The sequence below is a fragment of the Haematobia irritans genome, chromosome 5, assembly GCF_050003625.1.
Source record: "Haematobia irritans isolate KBUSLIRL chromosome 5, ASM5000362v1, whole genome shotgun sequence".
Taxonomy (NCBI): Eukaryota; Metazoa; Arthropoda; class Insecta; order Diptera; family Muscidae; genus Haematobia; species Haematobia irritans.
In genome coordinates this window covers 120041702-120063641 of record NC_134401.1, presented here as the reverse complement: position 1 = coordinate 120063641, position 21940 = coordinate 120041702, and the positions used below count along the sequence as shown (strand labels likewise).

At 35.8% G+C, this 21940-nt stretch overlaps 1 protein-coding gene across 2 annotated transcripts in view; it reads right to left on the bottom strand.

Annotated features, from left to right (window-relative positions):
• The window catches only part of Hs3st-A (Heparan sulfate 3-O sulfotransferase-A), a 291348-nt gene that overhangs the window by 9762 nt on the left and 259646 nt on the right, over nucleotides 1-21940 (bottom strand). For both annotated transcript variants that reach the window (XM_075311929.1, XM_075311930.1), the window contains exon 7: nucleotides 21564-21779. In XM_075311929.1, the coding sequence (XP_075168044.1) occupies nucleotides 21564-21779 (216 nt within the window). The remainder of the gene's footprint in view (nucleotides 1-21563; nucleotides 21780-21940) is intronic.

The following is a 21940-nucleotide window of genomic DNA, read 5'->3' as shown; positions in this document are numbered from 1 at the left end:
ATTTTGACAAAATTTTCAATGGAAATAAAATTTTCACAAAATTTTCTATAGAGATACATTTTTGACAAAATTTCCTATAGAGATAAAATTTTGACAAAATTTTCTCTAGAGATAAAATTTTGACTAAATTTTCTTTAGAGATAAAATTTTGACAAAATTTTCTATAGAGATAAAATTTTGACAAAATTTTCTATAGAGATAAAATTTTGACAAAATTTTCTATAGAGATAAAATTTTGACAAAATTTTCTATAGAGATAAATTTTTGACAAAATTTTCTATAGAAATGGAATTTTGACAATATTTTCTATAGAAAAAAAATTTGGATAAAAATTTCGATAGAATAAAAATTTTGACAATAATTTCTATAGAAATTAAATTAAATAGAAATAAAATTTTGACAACATTTTCTATAGAAATTAAATTTTGACAAAATTTTCTATATAAATAAAATTTTGACAAAATTTTCTACGGAAAAAAATTTTGACAAAATTTTTTAAAGAACAAAAAAATTTGACAAAATTTTCTATAGAAAAAAAAATTAAACAAATTTCTATAGAAATAAAATTATAATAAAATTTACAATTTGGTAGTATTCTTGATGTTTTAGTAGGTGACAAATTTTGACAATATTTTCTATTTAAATAAAATTTTGACAAATTTTTAAATAGAAACAAAATCTTGACAAAATTTTCTATAGAAACCAAAATTTTGACAAAATTTTCTATAAAAAAATTTGAGAAAATTTTCTATAGAAATAAAAATTTTGACAAAATTTTCTGTAGAAATAAGATTTCGACACAAGTTTGTATAGAAATAAAATTTTGACAAAATTTTCTGTAGAAATGAAAAAATTTGACAAAATTTTCTATGAAAATTATTTTTTGACAAAATCTATATAAAATTTTCATTGAAGATTGGGGTTGGTATCTAGACAAAGATCCGCTACTTTTTATTTCGATATTTTGTGGCGGAGGGGGGCCTCCCCTTTGTTCGACTTTTTTTAAGTACAGTGAAAAAACTAAAATTCTCTAAATTATCTGAGATTTACAGAGAACATGTGGTGAGGTCATGGAATTAATATGGGGTACCTGATGATTTCATATGTGGATGGGGAGGGGGACCTCCCCCTTGCCCTACCTTTTGAAACTTGGAACAAAATTATGCGATTTGCTTGAAATTTTCATTGAATGTTGAGGTTGGCATCTAGACAAAAATCCGCTACACTATTTTTCGATATTTGGTCGGGGAGGGGGACCACCCCTTTGCCCGAATTTTTTTGTTTGAAAGTACAAACAAAACTAAACTCCCCCGACTGAAATTTTACTGAAAAAATGGGTTATGAAATTTATATCAGGTTCTTGATTTTTTAATAAAAATAAAAGGGCATAGGGAGACATCCGCTTCTCTTAAGTACATAACATATGTTACAGAGAAACAATTAAACTTTACCGAGTTACTTGAAATTTACAGAGGACTGGGGAGAGGTTACGATATTAATAGTTGATACCTGATTTTGTGATATTTGGACGGAAGAGAGGCCGCCCTTTTAGGCTTATAATTTGCTTGACATTTTCTGGGACGTTTACAAAAGATATGCTACATCACTTTTCGATATTTAGTCGGGGAGGAGGTGCCCCTCTAAAACTGGAAAAAAAACAATTCTTAAGTTTTCTTGAAATTTACATAGGCAGTGGGGGAAGGTTATGAACGAAAAGGACACTTCCCCCCCCCCCCCCAACACTAGAAGGAAAGTTTCAAGAATTTTCAGGGAAGGTTAGTGGTGCTACTCACTACGGTGTTTGTCGATATTGTATCGGGGAAAGTGACGTCCCTTTAAAACAGTAGAGGAAAATTTAAATATCTTCGATCTACTTGAAATTTACAGGGAACGTGGGAGGAGGTGATTTTTAAATTAGCATATGATTTTTCGATATCTGGTTGGGGAAGGGGAAAATTGAAATAAATTTTGTTGATTTACTTCTATAGAATTTATAGGGACCATTGAGTAGTTTTTGAAATTAAAATAGGGTATGTGATAGTCCGATATCAGGTTGCAGTGGAGCGAAGGTGGGGAGAGGGTTCCCTTTTGTTCGTTGTTTTTTTCTTAAATTGAAAGTAGAGGGTTGTCCGTAAATGGGAACTCGGTACATAATTTTATGATTTTTGCACAGGCTTCTGCCAGACTTCTTTTTAGTAAAGAACTTAAATTTACATGAAATTGGCAGCCAACGTTGAGGGTGCATCATTTCCCAACATTTTAGCAAATGTTAATGTGGTAAAATTTTTTACTACTTTTGCTTTTTCCGATTTATTGGATGGGAAACAGTAAATTTTTGTATGTTATTATAATATAGTGCTTAATTTTCAGATATGTTGAGGAGAAGGATACCTTTCCTTGACAAACCACACTTAAAATTCACAAGAAATATAGAAGAAGGTACACCCTCTCCCGCCGTATTTGTACCTATAAACGAAAAATCAAGTAGTCCGGTTTGTTTAAAAGAATTCAAATCTTTTCGAATTTGTTTTCAGCATGAAGGATATAGTTGACTAAGTTAATGCAAAATGTTTCTCAAAATACGCTTCGGAAGGCGCAGCGAAGCGGGCCTATAAAAATAAAAATAAAATTTTGACAAAATTTAATGTAAAAATAAAATTTCGATAAGAAACTTGAATGCTTAAAATATACATAAGCCTTTCGAACGGATCGGAGGCAATATCTATCTGTACAGGCTTGCAGAAAATGAATTTACTTCCTAAGTTGGAAATCCTACACATTTGTGTTCATTTGGGAACCACGTTATGTGTGCAAGTGAACATTTCTTCACTAAGGGGTAAAGAACAACAAATTATAGAAGGAGATAATATATAAATACTTGGGGAGAAATATTAAAGAGCAAACACTATAATTTGGAAAGGGAGTCCACGAAATTGCAAAATATAATGGAGGCAATGGTGGTTGCCGGTTTGGTTTCCGAGGAAGTTATTGGAATCTTTGAACTCATGGGGGAGTTCAAATAATAAAAATATTCAAAATTTCTTTTATTTTAAAGTAGGGTTTCTAGTAGAGGTCTGCACAGTTCCATTTGTAAATGCAGAGTACACGTGTACTTGCTACATGAGTACATCTATTTGAAAGAGTCGCAAAACAATTGGTACACATTTTGATGAACACCAAAAGCCACGAGTAACTTCTTGTTGCTACTCTGATGTCTTCACTATCAACAAACACATATTCCTCTTTCTCTCTTATTGAAGTGTACTCAGAGTGATCACGTCGACTATGTTGCGAGAACAAAACTTCATAGAGTACTACATGTACCACATGCAGTTTCAGAAATACAAAAAAACAGTTACTCTCCATAATATATGTTTTGGTTTGTTATAAAGAGGGGCAAACGTTAAGGTAAGTGTGTGACATACATAAATATATGAAATATGTGATATACATACATATCTATGATTAATAATAATGGAAAGTTTTGCTTCGCACATACTGAGAAATACTTGTGGTACCACGTGAAGTGAAGAGAATCCATGTTGTACTTTTTCTCAAGTACTTACATTTTTATTGTTCCTTTTTTTCGGAACACATATTGTTTCGGATAAGTACTTGGTGGTATTTGACAAGCAAGTGTTCTCTTCACTTCACTACTTGCGCTCTGAGAGAAAGACAGTGTATGTACTATATTCGACAGCGAATTGCATACATGCAGTGAAAAGTTATTCGATGCAGACCTCTAGTTTCTACATTAGGTTTACGACTTTTGGGGCATAGCAATGTTAATTTCACCGCATCCCTCATGTTAGCAAATCCCTCTGAAAATCCATTAAAATATTTACTTATCACAATACACAATGTTTAAACTATTGCCATAGATTGCGATCTAACTACGGCAGTGTGAATATGTGATAGTAAACGAGTATAGTGTTTCCAATACGCGCTCTATTCTCTCCTTCTCTCTCTCCCTCTCTCTCATAAACATCAACACAAAGCTAATGGAAGAGCTTCCAATTGAATTTATTGCATTCTTACCAAAAATGCCATCCATTATTTAAACTATGGACATTTAATTAAATTCCTATTCAACTTTCAAATCCCTCCCTTCAATTTATTTACTAGAATAGGATAAAATAGCTTAATTGCATTACTTTCGCTTCATGGTGTAGAATGGCCAAAGGGCAATTTGCTTGGTCGGGCGATATGCAATTGCCAACGAGGCGAATTGTGCTGGAGCCACAACAAAAGAGACACACGCTTTAAGTGCACCATGGAATTTATTATGGCTTAGAAATGCTATCGGCTTGAATTGTGGAATAGTTAACTGATACGAAAGGACATATAAAGGATTTTGTTTTTTCTTCCGTAAAGCAGAAAGTTTGTAAGAGCAGAAAGTAAATTACAGTTAAGCCTTGATTAATGCGGTAAGTTTGGGGGGTAAAAAAAATTCTGCTAAATTCTGGTACTTATCGATTAATAGTATAATAATACAATTTAATAATACATCGGGGTAAGACACCTAGTGTACACGAAAAAAACTAATTCTTTCCTCCCAAACGAAATTTTAGACAAACAAAGTTCGTTTCTCATTTGCTTTTAGCTGTAAGGAAGTGTATTTGGAAGAAAGGTATATACTTTTTGTGATAAACGTTTATTCTTTTCCAGGATGTAAAAACAATTTCATAAAGACAAACTCAAAAAAAAAAAAAAAAAAACATTGTGTTCTTGCTAATTGCATTTTCCCTCACATCTTTCTCACATCCACGAGGTTTTTTAGTTCTTAACACCTTTTCCTGTAATACCAACAATGCCGAAGAAATTATACGATTTTATAAATTTTTAAATTTTTTTTACCTTTCGCCTGAACGGAGAATCGAACCGCGGACCATGCACTTTGTAAGCCAACACACTAACCACTGAGCTATGTACCTGTTATGGTCATCAATAGATAAATATCCATATAAGTTATATTTATATAGCATAGCTTGCGGCGCCCACGAACCGAATAAACAAAGTTTATTTAACAGAAACAAATATTTAGTTTGGCACCGTGGAGCAGTGGTTGCTACGTCCGACTTGCATGCCAAGGGTCGTGGGTTCGATCCCTGCTTCGACCAAAGTTTTTTGTTTTTTTGTTTATTTTTATATATTCCACGTTTTCCAAACGTTTTTTTTTTTCTTTGCGTGTATCGGCAGAAAAAAAATTTGCTTTGTTTTTTTATACCCTCCACCATAGGATGGGGGTATATTAACTTTGTCATTCCGTTTGTAACACATCGAAATATTGCTCTAAGACCCCATAAAGTATATATATTCTGGGTCGTGGTGAAATTCTGAGTCGATCTGAGCATGTCCGTCCGTCTGTTGAAATCACGCCAACTTCTGAACGAAACGAGCTATCGACTTGAAACTTGGCACAAGCAGTTGTTATTGATGTAGGTCGGATGGCATTGCAAATGGGCCATATCGGTGCACTTTTACGTATAGCCCCCATATAAACGGACCCCCAAATTTGGCTTGATTCTGCTCTAAGAGAAGCAAATTTCATCCGATCCGGCTGAAATTTGGTACATGGTGTTAGTATATGATCTCTAACAACCATGCAAAAATTGGTCCATATCGGTCCACTTGTACGTATAGTCCCCATATAAACGGACGCCCAAATTAGGCTTGCGATTGCTCTAAGAGAAGCAAATTTCATCCGATCCGGCTGAAATTTGGTACATAGTGTTAGTATATTGTCTTAACAACCATGCAAAAATTGGTCTACATCGGTCCATAATTATTATAGCCCCCATATAAACCGATCCCCCGATTTGGCTTGCGGAGCCTCTAAGAGAAGCAAATTTCATCCGATCTGACTGAAATTTGGTACATGGTGTTAATATGTGGTCTCTAACAACCATGCAAACAATGGTCCACATCGGTCCAATATTATATATAGCCCCCATATAAACCGATTCCTCGATTTGGCTTGCGGAGCCTCTAAGGGAAGCAAATTTCATCCGATCCGGCTGAAATTTGGTACACGGTGTTGGTATATGTTCTCTAAAGACCATGCAAAAATTGGTCCACATCGGCCCATAATTATATATAGCCCCCATATAAACCGACACCCAGATTTGACCTCCGGAGCCTCTTAGAGGAGCAAAAGTCATCCGATCCGATTGAAATTTGGTAAATGGTGTTAGTGTATTGTCTCTAACAATCATACCAAAGTTGGTCCATATTGGTCCTTAATTATATATAGCCCCCATATAAATCGATCCCCAGATTTGAAATCCGGAGCCTCTTAGAGGAGCAAAATTCATCCGATCTGGTTGAAATTTGGTACGTGGTGTTAGTATTTGGTCTCTAACAACCATGCAAGAATTGGTCCATATCGGTCGATAATTATATATAGTCCCCATATAAATCGATCCCCAGATTTGTCCTCCGGAGCCTCTTGGAGGAGCAAAATTCATCCGATCCGGTTGAAATTTGGTACATGGTGTTAGTATATGGTCTCTAACAATCATGCCAAAATTGGTCCATATCGGTCCATAATTATATATAGCCCCCATATAAGCCGATCCCCAGATTTGAAATCCGGAGCCTCTTAGAGGAGCAAAATTCATCCGATCCGGTTGAAATTTGGTACGTGGTGTTAGTATATGGTCTCTAACAAACACGCAAGAATTGGTTCATATCGGACCGTAATTATATATAGCCCCCATATAAACCGTTCCCCAGATTTGATCTCCGGAGACCCTTGGAAGACCAAAATTCATCTGATTCAGTTGAAATTTGGTATGTGGTGTTAATATATGGCCTCAAACACCCATGCCCCATATAAACCGATCCCCAAATTTGACCTCCGGAGCCCCTTGGAAGAGCAAACTTCATCCGATTCGGTTGAAATTTAGTACGTGATGTTAGTATATGGTATCCAACAACCATGCAGGAATTGGTTCATATCAGTCCATAATTATACATAGCCCCCATATAAACCGATCCCCAGATTTGACCTCTGGTGCCTTTTGGAGAAGCAAAATTCAGACGATCTGGTTGAAATTTGGTACGTGGTGGTAGTGTATGATATTTAACAACCATGCCAAAAGTGGTCCATATCAGTCCATAATCACATATAGCCCCCATATAAACCGATCCCGAGATTTGGTTTGGGAGCCTCTTAGAGGAGCAAATCTCATCCGAGCAGTTGAAATTTGGTACATTGTGCTAGTATATGGCCGTTAACAACCATGCCTAACTAGGTAATTATCGGTCTATAGTTATATATAGCCCTCAGATAAATCGATCCCCAATCACACAAAAATTGGTCCATATCAAGTTCATAATTGTATATAGCCCCCACATTCGTATCGTGCAAAAACTCCATATCGATTCGTAATTATTTGTAGACTTACCTACACAACTTTTTTGTCTAATATATACCACGTATGGACTAAATCACAGTTTAGAAAACGATGTTAAGAAGTTTTAAGATACCACAACGAAAGTAATTCGATTGTGGATGACAGTCTTTCGTAGAAGTTTCTACGCAATCCATGGTGGAGGGTATATAAGATTCGGCCTGGCCGAACTTACGGCCGTATATAATTGTTTTGTGTCTGTTTTTTTCTTGTCCATCCATATAGGTCTATTTGCATGATACCACCTAATAAAAATATCCAAAACAAACAAAATACTATTTTCAATTAAAATAAAGGCATTTCAATTGAATATGAATTTATTTTGAATATTCAAATGTGACATTTAATCTGATCCCTATAATTTTTTTGGCATAATGCCAACCAAAAAAACAAAAAACAAAAAAACAAGAATCGTAATAAATTCCACGAAATATTTACAAATTGAATGAATACAACACATAAAGGTGCCTAAGCAAAAGGTATTAAAAGTCTTAGTGCACTGCATCCAACTACAGTAGCAAAACCAAATATCGGATATCCGGTTGTTGGCACCGTACAAGCCATAGTAGTGAAAGGCGCCAAAACAAAACAATGACCACATCAATGGCACGTGTTGCCATTAAATGGATTTAGCTTAATGCCCAAAACAAGGTCCGTGATATTGTCGTAGACATTAATTTGCTCATAAAAATGTATAATAATATTTCCTATATATAATATATTTTTGAAGTCTACAATGCACTATTCAAGACAATTTAGTGAGTGTTTATCAAAAGAATTTAAAGTAGAAATAAAAGTCAATGTAAAGTTTACTTTAACTTTTTGTCTATATGGGTATATTCTGGTGTAATAATAACAGATCTTCATGAAGATAGGACTTCCGGAAATATTGATCCTATTAGATACTCTGATAGGATTAATCGTTATTCGTTTAATTAGTCAACGTGTTTTTTGCTCTATATTTTCTAAAATTATGGGTCTTTATCCAATTAGTTCTTATATCGTTTGTTTAGAATTTCTCCCCTCCTCCGTTCTGTGCTAAAATTGGCTTATGAATGAGGTGGGTTAATTCATATTTCAATTTAATTATTGCCTATAAGCAAAACTACCTCCTTTCATTGTGCACATGATAATTATCAACATATTCATATTCCTCTTCTGTAAACTTTTGTGAAGCCTATATAATTACTTGGTTGCTATAAAAGAAAAAGAGAAAAGGATTCTTGCCAAGAGGCCCTTAAGGGCACAAACTTTTTTTTGCGTAGTTTAACTACCCACCAAAAAAAGTATTAACAATATTCATTTTGCATCTGCCAGTGGTGAAAAATCAAATCAAAAGCAATGTCGTTTACATAGGATTGTCATAGGCAGGAATTCATATTTTTAAGTAACCGCTTCATTGAATACGCATTAGTTCTTTAGTTCTGATCATATTTCAATATTTGGATTTTTCAAAAATTCTTATTAAAACAAGTATATACGGCCGTAAGTTCGGCCAGGCCGAATCTTATGTACCCTCCACCATGGATTGCGTAGGAACTTCTACTAAAGGCTGTCATCCACAATCGAATTACTTGGGTTGCGATAACACTTGCCGATGGCAAGGTATCGTAAAACTTTTTAACACTGTCTTCTAAATTGTACGTTAGTCCATAAGGGGTATATATTAAACAAAAAAAAAAAGGCCGTTTAAATACGTATATAATTCAGTTTGACAAAATTTTCTATAGAAATAAAAACTTGACAAAATTTTCTATAGAAATAAAATGTTGACAAAATTGTTTATAGAAATAAAATGTTGACAAAATTTTCTACAGAAATAAATTTTTTACAAAATTTTCTATAGAAATAAAATTTTGACAAAATTTTCTATGGAAATAAAATGTTGACAAACATTGCTATAGAAATAAACTTTTTACAAAACTTTCTATAGAAATGAAATTTTGACAAAACTTTCTATAGTAATAAAATTTGACAATTTTTACATGGCTGTTAGAGGCCATATACTAACGAAATGTACCAAATTTCAACCGCATCGGATGACTTTTGCTCCTCCAAGAGGCTCCGGAGGTCAAATCTGGGGATCGGTTTATATGGGAGCTATATATAATTATGGACCGATATGGACCAATTTTTGCATGGTTGTTAGAGACCATATACTAACACCACGTACTAAATTTCAATTGGATCGGATGAATTTTGCTCATCCAAGAGGCTCCAGAGTTCAAATCTGGGGATCGGTTTATATGGGAGCTATATATAATTATGGACCGATATGGACCAATTTTTGCATGCTTGTTAGATACCGTATACTAACATCAGATACCCAATTTCAAACGGATCGGATGAATTTTACCCCTCCAAGAGGCTCCGGAGGTCAAATCTGGGGATCGGTTTATATGGGAGCTATATATAATTATGGACCGATATGGACCAATTTTGGCACGGTTGTTAGAGACCGTATACTTAGACCACGTACCAAATTTCAACCGGATCGGATGAATTTTGCTGCTCCGGAAGGCTCCGCAAGCCAAATTTGGGGATCGGTTTATATGGGGGCTATACGTAAACGTGGGCCGATATGACCCATTTTCAATACCATCCGACCTACATCAATAACAACTACTTGTGCCAAGTTTCAAGTCGATAGCTAGTTTCGTTCGGAAGTTAGCGTGATTTCCACAGACGGACGGACAGCCGGACAGACGGACGGACGGACGGACATGCTTATATCGACTCAGAATTTCACCACGACCCAGAATATATATACTTTATGGGGTCTTAGAGCAATATTTCGATGTGTTACAAACGGAATGACAAAGTTAATATACCCCCATCCTATGGTGGAGGGTATAAAAAAAATAAATAAACTTAATTTTTCCATTTGTATACCCTGCGCCATACTGTGGAACAGGGTATTATGAGTTAGTGCATATGTTTGCAACACCCAAAAGGAGACGAGATAGACATATGGTGTCTTTGGCAATATTGATCAGGGCCGGCCCCTGAGTCGCTCTAGCCATGTCCGTCCGTCCGTCTGTCTGTGAACACATTTTTGTAATCAAAGTCTAGGTCGCAATTTTAGTCCAATCGACATTAAATTTGGCACAAGTATGTACTTTGAGTCAGAATAGAATCCTATTGATTTTGCAAGAAATCGATTCATTTTTAGATGTAGCTCCCATGTATACCTTTCGCCCGATATCTACTAATATGGCCCCAGAAGCTAGAATTTTAGACTGATTTACTTTTAATTTTGCACAAGTTGTGCAATTGATAGTGTCGTAAAGTGTGCCGAATTTGGTTGAAATCGGTTCAGATTTAGATACAACTCCCATATATAACTTTCGCCCGATATGCACTTATATGGCCCCAGAAGCCAAAGTTTTGCCCTAATTTTGCACAAAGAGTGGAATTAATATTGTAGCTATGCACGCCGAATTTGGTCGAAATCGGTTCAGATTTAGATATAGCTCCCATATATATCTTTCGCCTGATATGCATTTATATTATAGGTGTGTACATGAGTAATATTTTGCTCACGCACACTCACGACGGAGAAATCTTATTCACGCACACTCACGCACGATATTTTTGGTAGGGCTCACGCTCACGAATAGAAAATTTGTACTCACGCACGAAAATCTTTTAAATGTCGTGACTCACGAAAAACCTCAAGACTCACGAATAATTTTATGAGTAATTTACCTAACATATATATGCAATGTATGGTACATAAAAACTTTTAATTTTTTTTTTTTCTTAAAAGTCGATTTTGTTCACAAGTCAATTAGTCTACTTTGGCTATCACAAAAGCCAAAGATTTGACTCGGTATTCGATGAAGTTTACAAGTTGATTACGACAAAATTTCGTTAAGTCGTATTTCGATAGATGTTGTATAAAAGTAGTAGGTCTTTGCCGGATATCCCCTACGGCGTGGATAATATGTATTTCCAACTTAAGATTGCCATCACACAGAAAAAAAAACATCACGAAATTATTTTCAATTAAAAAGTTAATTGAGGTTGAAAATTTTTCCAATTAATAAATTAATTAATACAATTAACTTTTTACTCATGATAGAAACATTAAGTTAATTATGTCAATGATTGAAAATTTTAAAATTTTTAATTAAAAAATTAATTGATAAAATTAACTTTTTAATCAAATTCGGAAGACTAAGTCAGTAAAAAAAAATGATTAAGATTTTTAAAATTTTTAATTAAAAATGTATTTCAAACAATCAATTGTTAATCGAAATAAAAACTCTAAACCAATTCAGAAAGTAATTGAAAATAGTTACCTTTTTAATAAAAGAATTAATTGAGTTTTGCAATCAACATTTGCAATTTGCTAATAAAATCAATTAATTTTTTAATCAAGAATTTGTTCTATGCACAATAAAAACTGTAATTGATACTATCATTTTCGTGATTGAATCAGAAACAAAATTTTTTGTGTGTATTTTTAAAACCCTCGTCCGAAAATTGATAAACTTATTCCGCCACCGTGGTGCAATGGTTAGCATGCCCGCCTTGCATACACAAGGTCGTGGGTTCGATTCCTGCTTCGACCGAACACCAAAAAGTTTTTCAGCGGTGGATTATCCCACCTCAGTAATGCTGGTGACATTTCTGAAGGTTTCAAAGCTTCTCTAAGTGGTTTCACTGCAATGTGGAACGCCGTTCGGACTCGACTATAAAAAGGAGGTGCCTTGTCATTGAACTTAACATGGAATCGGGCAGCACTCAGTGATAAGAGAGAAGTTCACCACTGTGGTATCACAATGGACTGAATAGTCTAAGTGAGCCTGATACATCGGGCTGCCATTTTTTGCTGGTAAGTAAAGGCCAGATTTGATTGAAATATATGGCGCAGTGGAAGAACACCTTTTGGCGATTTGAACATATCGCGAGAACGGATGCAACACATATTGAAAATAAGTTTGGAATAAGTCCATTGAAGTTCTAAAAAATGCAAAAGCTCACCGATGCAAAAAAAATTAGGTTATGTTAGTTTGGAAAGACGATTTAGGGCAACCCTTTCTCTAGTCGGCTGACATACACCTACATGGACAAAACAAACATTTTTCATACGTTTCGGTTTAAAAATTGTATGTTTGGAACTCATTTTTTTATTTTGCAAGTATATGTTACTGAGGCCGTTTATTTTTTTTCACAGTCATATGCGGTACTGTTTTATGTGTCTAATTGAACTGGAAATTTTCTACTTATTGGATGTGGGGTATGTCACCACATTTATCCCACTTTTTTATGAAGAGCCTGTTTATGACAATATTTCCAAATAAAGTGGATACACAAAAACAAAACAAAAAACAAACGAAAATTTTTCCAATTAAAATTTTAATTGAGTTTTAAAAAATATTCAATTAAAAATTTAATTGATTTAAAATTTTTTTTAATTGAAACAAAAAACAATCACACAAAAAAAAATAATAGTATCAATTAATTTATTAATTGGATCAATTAATATTTTAATTGGCTGTCAATAAATTTTTTAATTGATACTATCATTTCTGTGATTGAAGACATTTCAATTAAAAAATTAATTGGATCAATAAATTTCGTGATTGAATCAGAATTTTTTTTGTGTGTAGAATTTCTCCTTGCGGATTTTCCCTGTTGATTGAATGATTGCTTGCTTCAAAGTTGCTTCTTAGTTCCGAATTCGCATGTAAGCCTCTATAGACCAGGATCGTTCCGAGTAGACAATGAATTTATTGTTGAAATAAATCCGCAATTGCCTTTCATTAATGAGGCTTAAATAAAGCCAGCTAAAGCTTATTTTTGCTCATATCTCCCAAAAAATGCTTCCTAGAGAGAAAAGAAGCTGAATTCGTGAAATTAAAAATTCTATCCAAAATATCGGAATTTTTATATGAAAACAATTTCCTGGAGTTTTTCTTAATTTCCTTTGCTTTATTTACTGCCTTGGAAAAACAAGGCCTTAAATCTTCTCACACACTCATAACACTTATGAAGAGTGTTATGAGTGTGTGAGTTGTGTTTATGTTGTTGTTTGTATAGGAATATAGGAAAAATTATTGCTACTCATTCATTAATTAGCTAATTGAGATGAATGTTGCAGTTCGTTTTGATAACAAATGAGCAAGTAAACGTCACGTATGCAAAGGCTCATACACACACACACACATATACGAACTCATACACAGCTCTAAATGCATATACACAAATCTATCGTAGCAAGCACAATTTTTCTCATATCTTCATCTGTGAAAAGTCATATTTGTATGTCAATAAAGTTTGTCTGGCATTGAAGTGAGAATTTTTATTTGATGCTGTCATAGATCTGCTAAAGGTGTCATAAAAGCTAAATTGAATAGCAAATTTAAATTAAATAGAGATATACAGTTTTTGTGAACCCCCACAGGGGAACAGAAAATCAATCAAATATTTTAAAAATAATTTTGAGTTGAATACCTACTGAGTCTGTAAAGAGGTTATTTTTCTGGGATCAAAACTATTGAGTAGGCTTTTATCAACGACAAAAACTATACTGATATCAGTTAGTTAACTATAATTAAAAATTGTTTGTTAAATGTTCTATCGGAAATTTCGGAAATTGTCTGGTTAAATCTAACCGGATCTGACGTAGACCGACCTAAGACTCTCATTAGGATTTTAATGAGAATCAAAAGCTCATCCTTTAGACTTTTTGAAAATTTGGAAAAGTCAAAGTTTCGACTTATTAAAAACATTAAAAATGTTTGAAAATCGTCTTTCGGCTTTCGCGTTTATGGAAAGTCGACATTTGGTGGAATTTAAACATAAAGTCTCTTTTTATTCAAATTCTACTTTAGGATTTGTTCGATACGATTCGATTAGTGGATTAAGATCACTACTAAAAAACAACTAATTTTATATCCCAATTATTTAGTTTAATATCACAAAGTCCGCAAATCGACTATACAGATTAAAAAATTGACTTCTATTTTTCATCGACTTCTATAGTCAAAAAATGGAATCGTAATAGCTTGATGCTGGAAAAATTGTTGATCATCAGTCGTTGATACAGTTCTTGTATTCGAAATGGTAATCGTGCTTCGAAATCAAAGAGTATTTAGATTCTACATTACCTATCACTGGCAGACTGTCGATAGAAATTCCGCAAAAGATTGCTGGTGTTATATTCTGTATTCTGTCCTAAGGATGACATATTACTGAGAAAGACCCAGCAGTCTGAAGGTTAACCCGGGGAAAACAAAATTAAGCCTATTCACTAGAAGGTATAACATTGGCCAATTGACGCTACTGGATTTAAGACCTATAGAGGTTTAGATCAAAAGCGTTGGGAGAATGGACGGAAACATGACGAACCATCAAAGGATAATAGGGGAGATGGTGGGTGAAATGGCGGATACCGCAATCCATGATCGGATACCTGAGGCGCTCATAGCTATCGAGTGTGAACTTCTGACGTCAATAAGATGGTCTTGGGAGAATGGGACCCCAGAACAGATACCAGGGGGAAATAGCTGCTACACCGATGGATCGTAGATGGATGTTAAATGGCTCGGAAATAACACGTGGCCATAAAACGTGAATATTTGCCTATATTGCCGTGAACCGTTTTGACTACCGGAGACATAACATATAGAGGAATGTACTATAGGGTGACCCAGATAAGAATAAGAATAGAGCATTACTTAAGGAGAGCAGAGCCACCGTGGTGCTATGGTTAGCATGCACGCCTTGAATAGGCAAGGTCGTGGGTTCGATTCCTGCTTCGACCGAACACCAAAAAGTTTTTCAGCGGTGGATTATCCCACCTCAGTAATGCTGGTGACATTTCTGAGGGTTTCAAAGCTTCTCTAAATGGTTTCACTGCAATGTGGAACCCCGTTCGGACTCGGCTATAAAAACGAGGTCCCTTGTCATTGAGCTTACCATGGAATCGGGCAGCACTCAGTGATAAGAGAGAAGTTCACCAATGTGGTATCACAATGGACTAAATAGTCTAAGTGAGTCTGATACATCGGGATGCCACCTAACCTAACCAAGGAGAGCAGACGACAGCCAGATGGACCGTGGGAATAATGAGCGGGCACTTAGAATTGAGAGCTCATCTGTGCCGATTAGAAGCAGCACAGGATGGTGCATGTAGGGCGTGTTTTGAGGATGATTAGTGAAAGAGGCACCGATAGGTGAAGAGGCGATTCAAAACCTGGCCTGCTGGAAAAAAGAAGGGTACAATAGAAACAAGTATATACGGCCGTAAGTTCGGCCAGGCCGAAGCTTATGTACCCTCCATCATGGATTGCGTAGAAACTTCTTCTAAACACTGCCATCCACAATCGAATTACTTAAGTTGCGGTAACGCTTGCATCTTAAAACCTCCTAACACCATCTTCTAAATTGTATGACAAAATTTTCTATAGAAAGAAAATTTTGACAAAAATTTCTACAGAAATAAAATTTTAACAAAATTTTCTATAGAAATAAACTTATGACAAAATTTTCCATAGAAATAAAATCTTGGTAGATTAGTTTTGGCTCGAGTGGCAACCATGATTATGAACCGAATAAAATTTGAACAAAATTTTCTATAGAAATAAAATTTTGACAAAATTTTCTATAGAAATAAAATTTTGACAATGATGAAAATTTTATTATGAACCGAATAATACTTTAACAAAATTTTCTCTTGAAATAAAAGTTTGACAAAATTTTCTATAGAAATAAAATTTTGACAAAATTTTCTATAGAAAAAAATTTTGGTAGATTATTTTTGGCTCTAGTGGCAACCATGATTATGGACCGATATGGACCAATTTTTGTGTGATTGGACCAATTTTGGTATGTTTGTTAGCGACCATATACTAACACCACGTTCCTAATTTGAACCGGATCGGATGAATTTTGCTCCTCCAAGAGGCTCCGGAGGTCAAATCTGCAGAACGCTTTATATGGGGGCTATATATAATTATGGACCGATATGGACCAATTCTGGCACGGTTGTTAAAGATCATATACTAACACCATGTTCCAAATTACAACTGGATTGGATGAAATTTGCTTCTCTTGGAGACTTCGCAAGCCAAATCTGGGGATCGTTTTATATGAAGGCTATATATAATTATGAACCGATGTGGACCAATTTTTGCATGGTTGTTAGAGACCATATACCAATAACATGTACCAAATTTCAGGCGGATCGGATGAAATTTGCTTCTGTTTGGGGCTCCGCAATCCAAATCTGGGGATCGGTTTATATGGGCGCTTTATATAATTATGGACCGATGTGGACCAATTTTTGCATGGTTGTTAGAGATCAATACCAATACCATGTACCAAATTTCAGCCGGATCGGATGCAATTTGCTTCTCTTTGAGGCTTTGCAAGCCAAATCTGGAGATCGGTTTATTTGGGGGCTATATATAATTATGGACCGATGTGGACCAATTTTTGCATGGTTGTTAGAGACCATATACCAACACCATATACCAAATTTCAGCCGGATCGGATGAAATATGCTTCAGTTAGAGGCTCTACAAGCCAAATCTGGGGATCGGTTTATATGGGGGCTATATATAATTAAGGACCGATATGGACCAATTTTTGCATGGTTTTTAGAGACCATATACCAACATCATGTACCAAATTTCAGCCGGATCGGATGAAATATGCTTCTCTTAGAGGCTCCAAAAGCCAAATCTGGGGATCGGTTTATATGGGGGCTATATATAATTATGGACCGATGTGGACCAATTTTTGCACGGTTGTTAGAGACCATATACCAACACCATGTACCAAATTTCAGCCGGATCGGATGAAATATGCTTCTCTTAGAGGCTCCAAAAGCCAAATCTGGGGATCGGTTTATATGGGGGCTATATATAATTATGGACCGATATGGACCAATTTTTGCATGGTTGTTAGAGACCATATACCAACATCATGTCCCAAATTTCAGCCGGATCGGATGAAATTTGCTTCTCTTTTAGGCTCCGCAAGCCAAATCTGGGGATCGGTTTATATGGGCGGTATATATAATTATGGACCGATGTGGACCAATTTTTGCATGGTTGGTAGAGACCATATACTAACAGCATGTACCAAATTTCAGCCGGATCGGATGAAATTTGCTTCTTTTAGAGCAATCGCAAGCCAAATTTGGGGGTCCGTTAATATGGGGGCTATACGTAAAAGTGGACCGATATGGACCAGTTTTTGCATGGTTGTTAGAGACCACATATCAACACCATATACCAAATTTCAGCCGGATCGGATGAAATGTGCTTCTGTTAGAGGCTCTACAAGCCAAATCTGAGGGTCCCTTTATATGGGGGCTATACGTAAAAGTGGACCGAAAGTGGACCATTTTCAATACCATCCGACCTACATCGATAACAACTACTTGTGCCAAGTTTCAAGTCGATAGCTTGTTTCGTTCGGAAGTTAGCGTGATTTCAACAGACGGACGGACGGACGGACGGACATGCTTAGATCGACTCAGAATTTCACCACGACCCAGAATATATATACTTTATGGTGTCTTAGAGCAATATTTCGATGTGTTACAAACGGAATGACAAAGTTAATATACCCCCATCCTATGATGGAGGGTATAAAAATAATTTAAAGCGTACAACAACACGAATACTGGCTTACATATACTTGACAACTTCATGAATGATATTGGATTATTTTTGGCCATGATAAGTCTTGAAAAAATCGTTAGATGTTGGTATGGTAACTTAGTCGGTGGTGAAATGTGCTAAGGCGAATATTAACACGTATGGAGCAAATAAGCTAGGTTTGTGCCCACTACCGGAAATAATTTTAGATGTATAACTAGATTAATTTGTAAATAAAAAGAATGTGTGCAAATAGTTTCCACATGTCTTAGTATTTAAAGGTCTAAAAAATTAATAGAATATTGTATATGAAATTACAATAAAAAAATGTCCGATTGGGGATTTAGACCTAGGACACCAAAGCTCTTGTTTGTCATTAAAAGTTAAAGGGTGATGCGGTCAAAATTTGATCAAGGGAAAACGCGTGTAAATCGGTGAAATTGTTTATTTAAAAAATCAAATTAAATTTCTTTTTCAAGTTCAATTAGTATAAAATTCAGGAAAAATATTCAGTTAGGCTTTCGCTTTTCCAAATCCGAATTGCCGGGCCTCACGCTTGACACCAGCCATCAGATTTTGTACATCCACCTTGTCCACCTTCTTCGCCGCAGAAAGCCAGTTTGCCTTGAACTGCTGCTCGTCCTTAGCATTTTTTTTGGTCTTCTTTAGGTTCCGCTTGACAATAGTCCCAGTATTTCTCAATTGGGCTCTGGCGTGTTGGGAGGGTTCTTGTCCTTGGGAACCACCTGCACGTTGTTGGCGGCGTACCACTCCATGGCCTTTTTACCGTAATGACAAGATGCCAAATCCGGCCAAATCCGGCCAAATCCGGCCAAAACAGTACGGAACAACCATGTTTCTTCAGGAAATGCAGCAGACGTTTATTCAAACACTCTTTCACGTAAATTTCTTGGTTGACAGTCCCGGAAGCTATGAAAATGCTGCTTTTCAAGCCACAGGTACAGATGGCTTGCCAAACCAGATATTTCTTTGCGAACTTTGACAGTTTTATGTGCTTGAAAATATCTGCTACCTTTCCCCTTCCTTTTGCCGTATAAAACTCCTGTCCGGGAAGCTGCTTGTAGTCGGCTTTGACGTAGGTTTCGTCGACCATTACCACGCAGTCAATCTTCGTCAGCATCGTCGTGTACAGCCTCCAGGATCGCGCTTTGGCCGTCGTATTTTGTTTATCATCGCGATTTGGAGTCACTACCTTCTTGTAAGTCGATAGTCCGGCTCGTTTTTTGGCTCGATGCACGGTTGTAGATGATACACCCAGCTTATTTGCGGCATCTCGGAGAGAGAGGTTAGGGTTTCGCTTGAAACTACCGGCAACTCTCTTTGTCGTCTCAGCGGCTTCCGGTTTTCGATTTCCCCCCGATCCACACTTCTTGGCTGTCGACAAACGTTCCCCAAACACTTTAATTACATTTGTAACGGTTGATTTGGCAACTTTTAGTGATTTTGCCAGCTTTGCGTGCGAGTAGCTCGGATTTTCACGATGCGCGAGCAAAATTTTGACACGCTGCTCTTCTTGCTTGGACGGCATTTTGACAACTGAAGAATGAATTCCAAAATCAAAATAGGAGCAACATTCTACACACACACACACCTTCAAAATGAGGGGTGTTTATACCCTTCACCACTACTGTGGTACAGGGTATAATAAGTTTGTGCATTTGTATGTAACGCCAAGAAGGAGTAATCATAGACCAACCTTTTAGTATACGGATCGGTTTAGAATTAAATTCTGAGTCGATTTAGCGATGTCCGTCTGTCCGTCTGTCTGGCTGTCTGTCTGTCTGTCTGTTGATGTATTTTTGTGTGCAAAGTACAGCTCGCAGTTTTAGTCCGATTGTCCTAAAATTTGGTATAGGGTCCTGTTTCAGCTCAAAGACGATCCCTATTGGTTTTGGAAAAAATCGGTTCAGATTTAGATATAGCTGCCATATATATTTTTCGCCGATCTGGTCATAATTGGCGTGTATATCAACCGATCTTCCTCAAATTCCGTACATCCGAATATTTTATGGGTCTCGAAAAACTTGCAAAATACCAGCCAAATCGGTTCAGATTTAGATATAGCTCTCATATATAGCTTTCGCCCGATTTACACTAATTTGCCCAAAGAGGCCAATTTTTAACTCCGATTTGGTTGAAATTTTGCACAGGGAGTAGAATTAGCATTGTAACTATGCGTGCCAAATTTGGTTGAAATCGGTTCAGATTTGGATATATCTCCCATATATAGCTATCGCCCGATTTACACTCATATGACCACAGAGGCCAATTTTTTGCTCCGATTTAGTTGAAATTTTGCACAGGGAGTAGAATTAGCATTGTAACTATGCGTGCCAAATTTTGTTTAAATCGGTTCAGATTTGGATATATCTCCCATATATAGCTTTCGCCCGATTTACACTCATATGACCACAGAGGCCAATTTTTAACTCCGATTTAGTTGAAATTTTGCACAGAGAGTAGAATTAGCATTGTTGCTATGCGTGCCAAATTTGGTTGAAACCGGTTCAGATTTAGATATAGCTCCCATATATATGTTTTTCTGATTTCGACAAAAATGGTCAAAATACCAACAATTTCCTTGTAAAATCGCCACTTCTTAGTCGCAAAGTTGTAAAAATGACTCTAATTTTCCTAAACTTCTAATACATATATATCGAGCGATAAATCATAAATAAACTTTTGTAAAGTTTCCTTAAAATTGCTTCAGATTTAAATGATTCCCATAGTTATACCCTTCACCACTACTGTGGTACAGGGTATAATAAGTTTGTGCATTTGTATGTAACGCCAAGAAGGAAAAGTCTGAGACCCATCGTTTAGTATACCGATCGTCTTAGAATTAAATTCTGACTTTAGACTTTCCTTACTTGTTTTTAAATGCAAAATTGAAAGAAATACGTCAAGTTTATATTGACCAAATTTTGACCGTATCACCCTTTATATCGTGCATGTCTGATTATAAATTAGCAACCGTTACGATTTCACATCACAAAACGCTGGTTCCCGTTTTGACAACACCTAGGTATCATTTTGTGACAAAAACGGTTAATGTTAAGGATTAATTGAGTCATTGAAATGAAAATACTACCCCGAACAAGAGGATATTTCCAAAGTCGCTCAAAAAAGCTTGAATAATAATGAAAGGTTAAAGTACGTATTTGGGTGTTAATTGCTTGTTTCGATATCTAGCTAACACGAACGTACTAAAATATGTTACATGTACCGTGTTGAATATAATCTTGAATATGCATCAATCTTTATTTATTTGTTTATTTAAATGATTTTATCCATTGAGATTTTAAATCATATTTCACTTGTGTACCATAGAATAGTTGTCACTATCATCAGTAGTTTGCATATGTCCATAAACAAATCACCCTAGACAAAATTCAATCATGGTACTCCATCCACATGCTTCCAACCAACCATCTAGAGAACCATAATTGAAAGTGGGACGAGATAAACGTATAACTGAATGACAAACTCACTAATGGTAATTACTCACCTCTGGCGATACAAAATAACTGGGAGATTTTTCTATCGTTATTTGTCCTCGAAACGAATGAGGCATTTTTTTGCGATACCACTCTAGTCCTTTCATGTAGTTTTCATCACGATCGAAGAAGTGGACTTCACCGCCAGCCTTCTGTATACGCGGATGTAGGTACAGCATTTCCAATAGAGCTCGAGTGCCGCACTTTCGTATGCCAATTATGAGAGCCTGCAAAAGATAAGGATTTCATTGTGTTGATTAGTTTTGAATGTGCGAAGCAATGACGCAATGATGAAAATTGCAAGGTCTATGGTAGAGACATAACAGCAGATTTAAGAGGAATATTAAACTACAAAAAATTCAAATGAAAAAAAAAACGAAAAATTTGT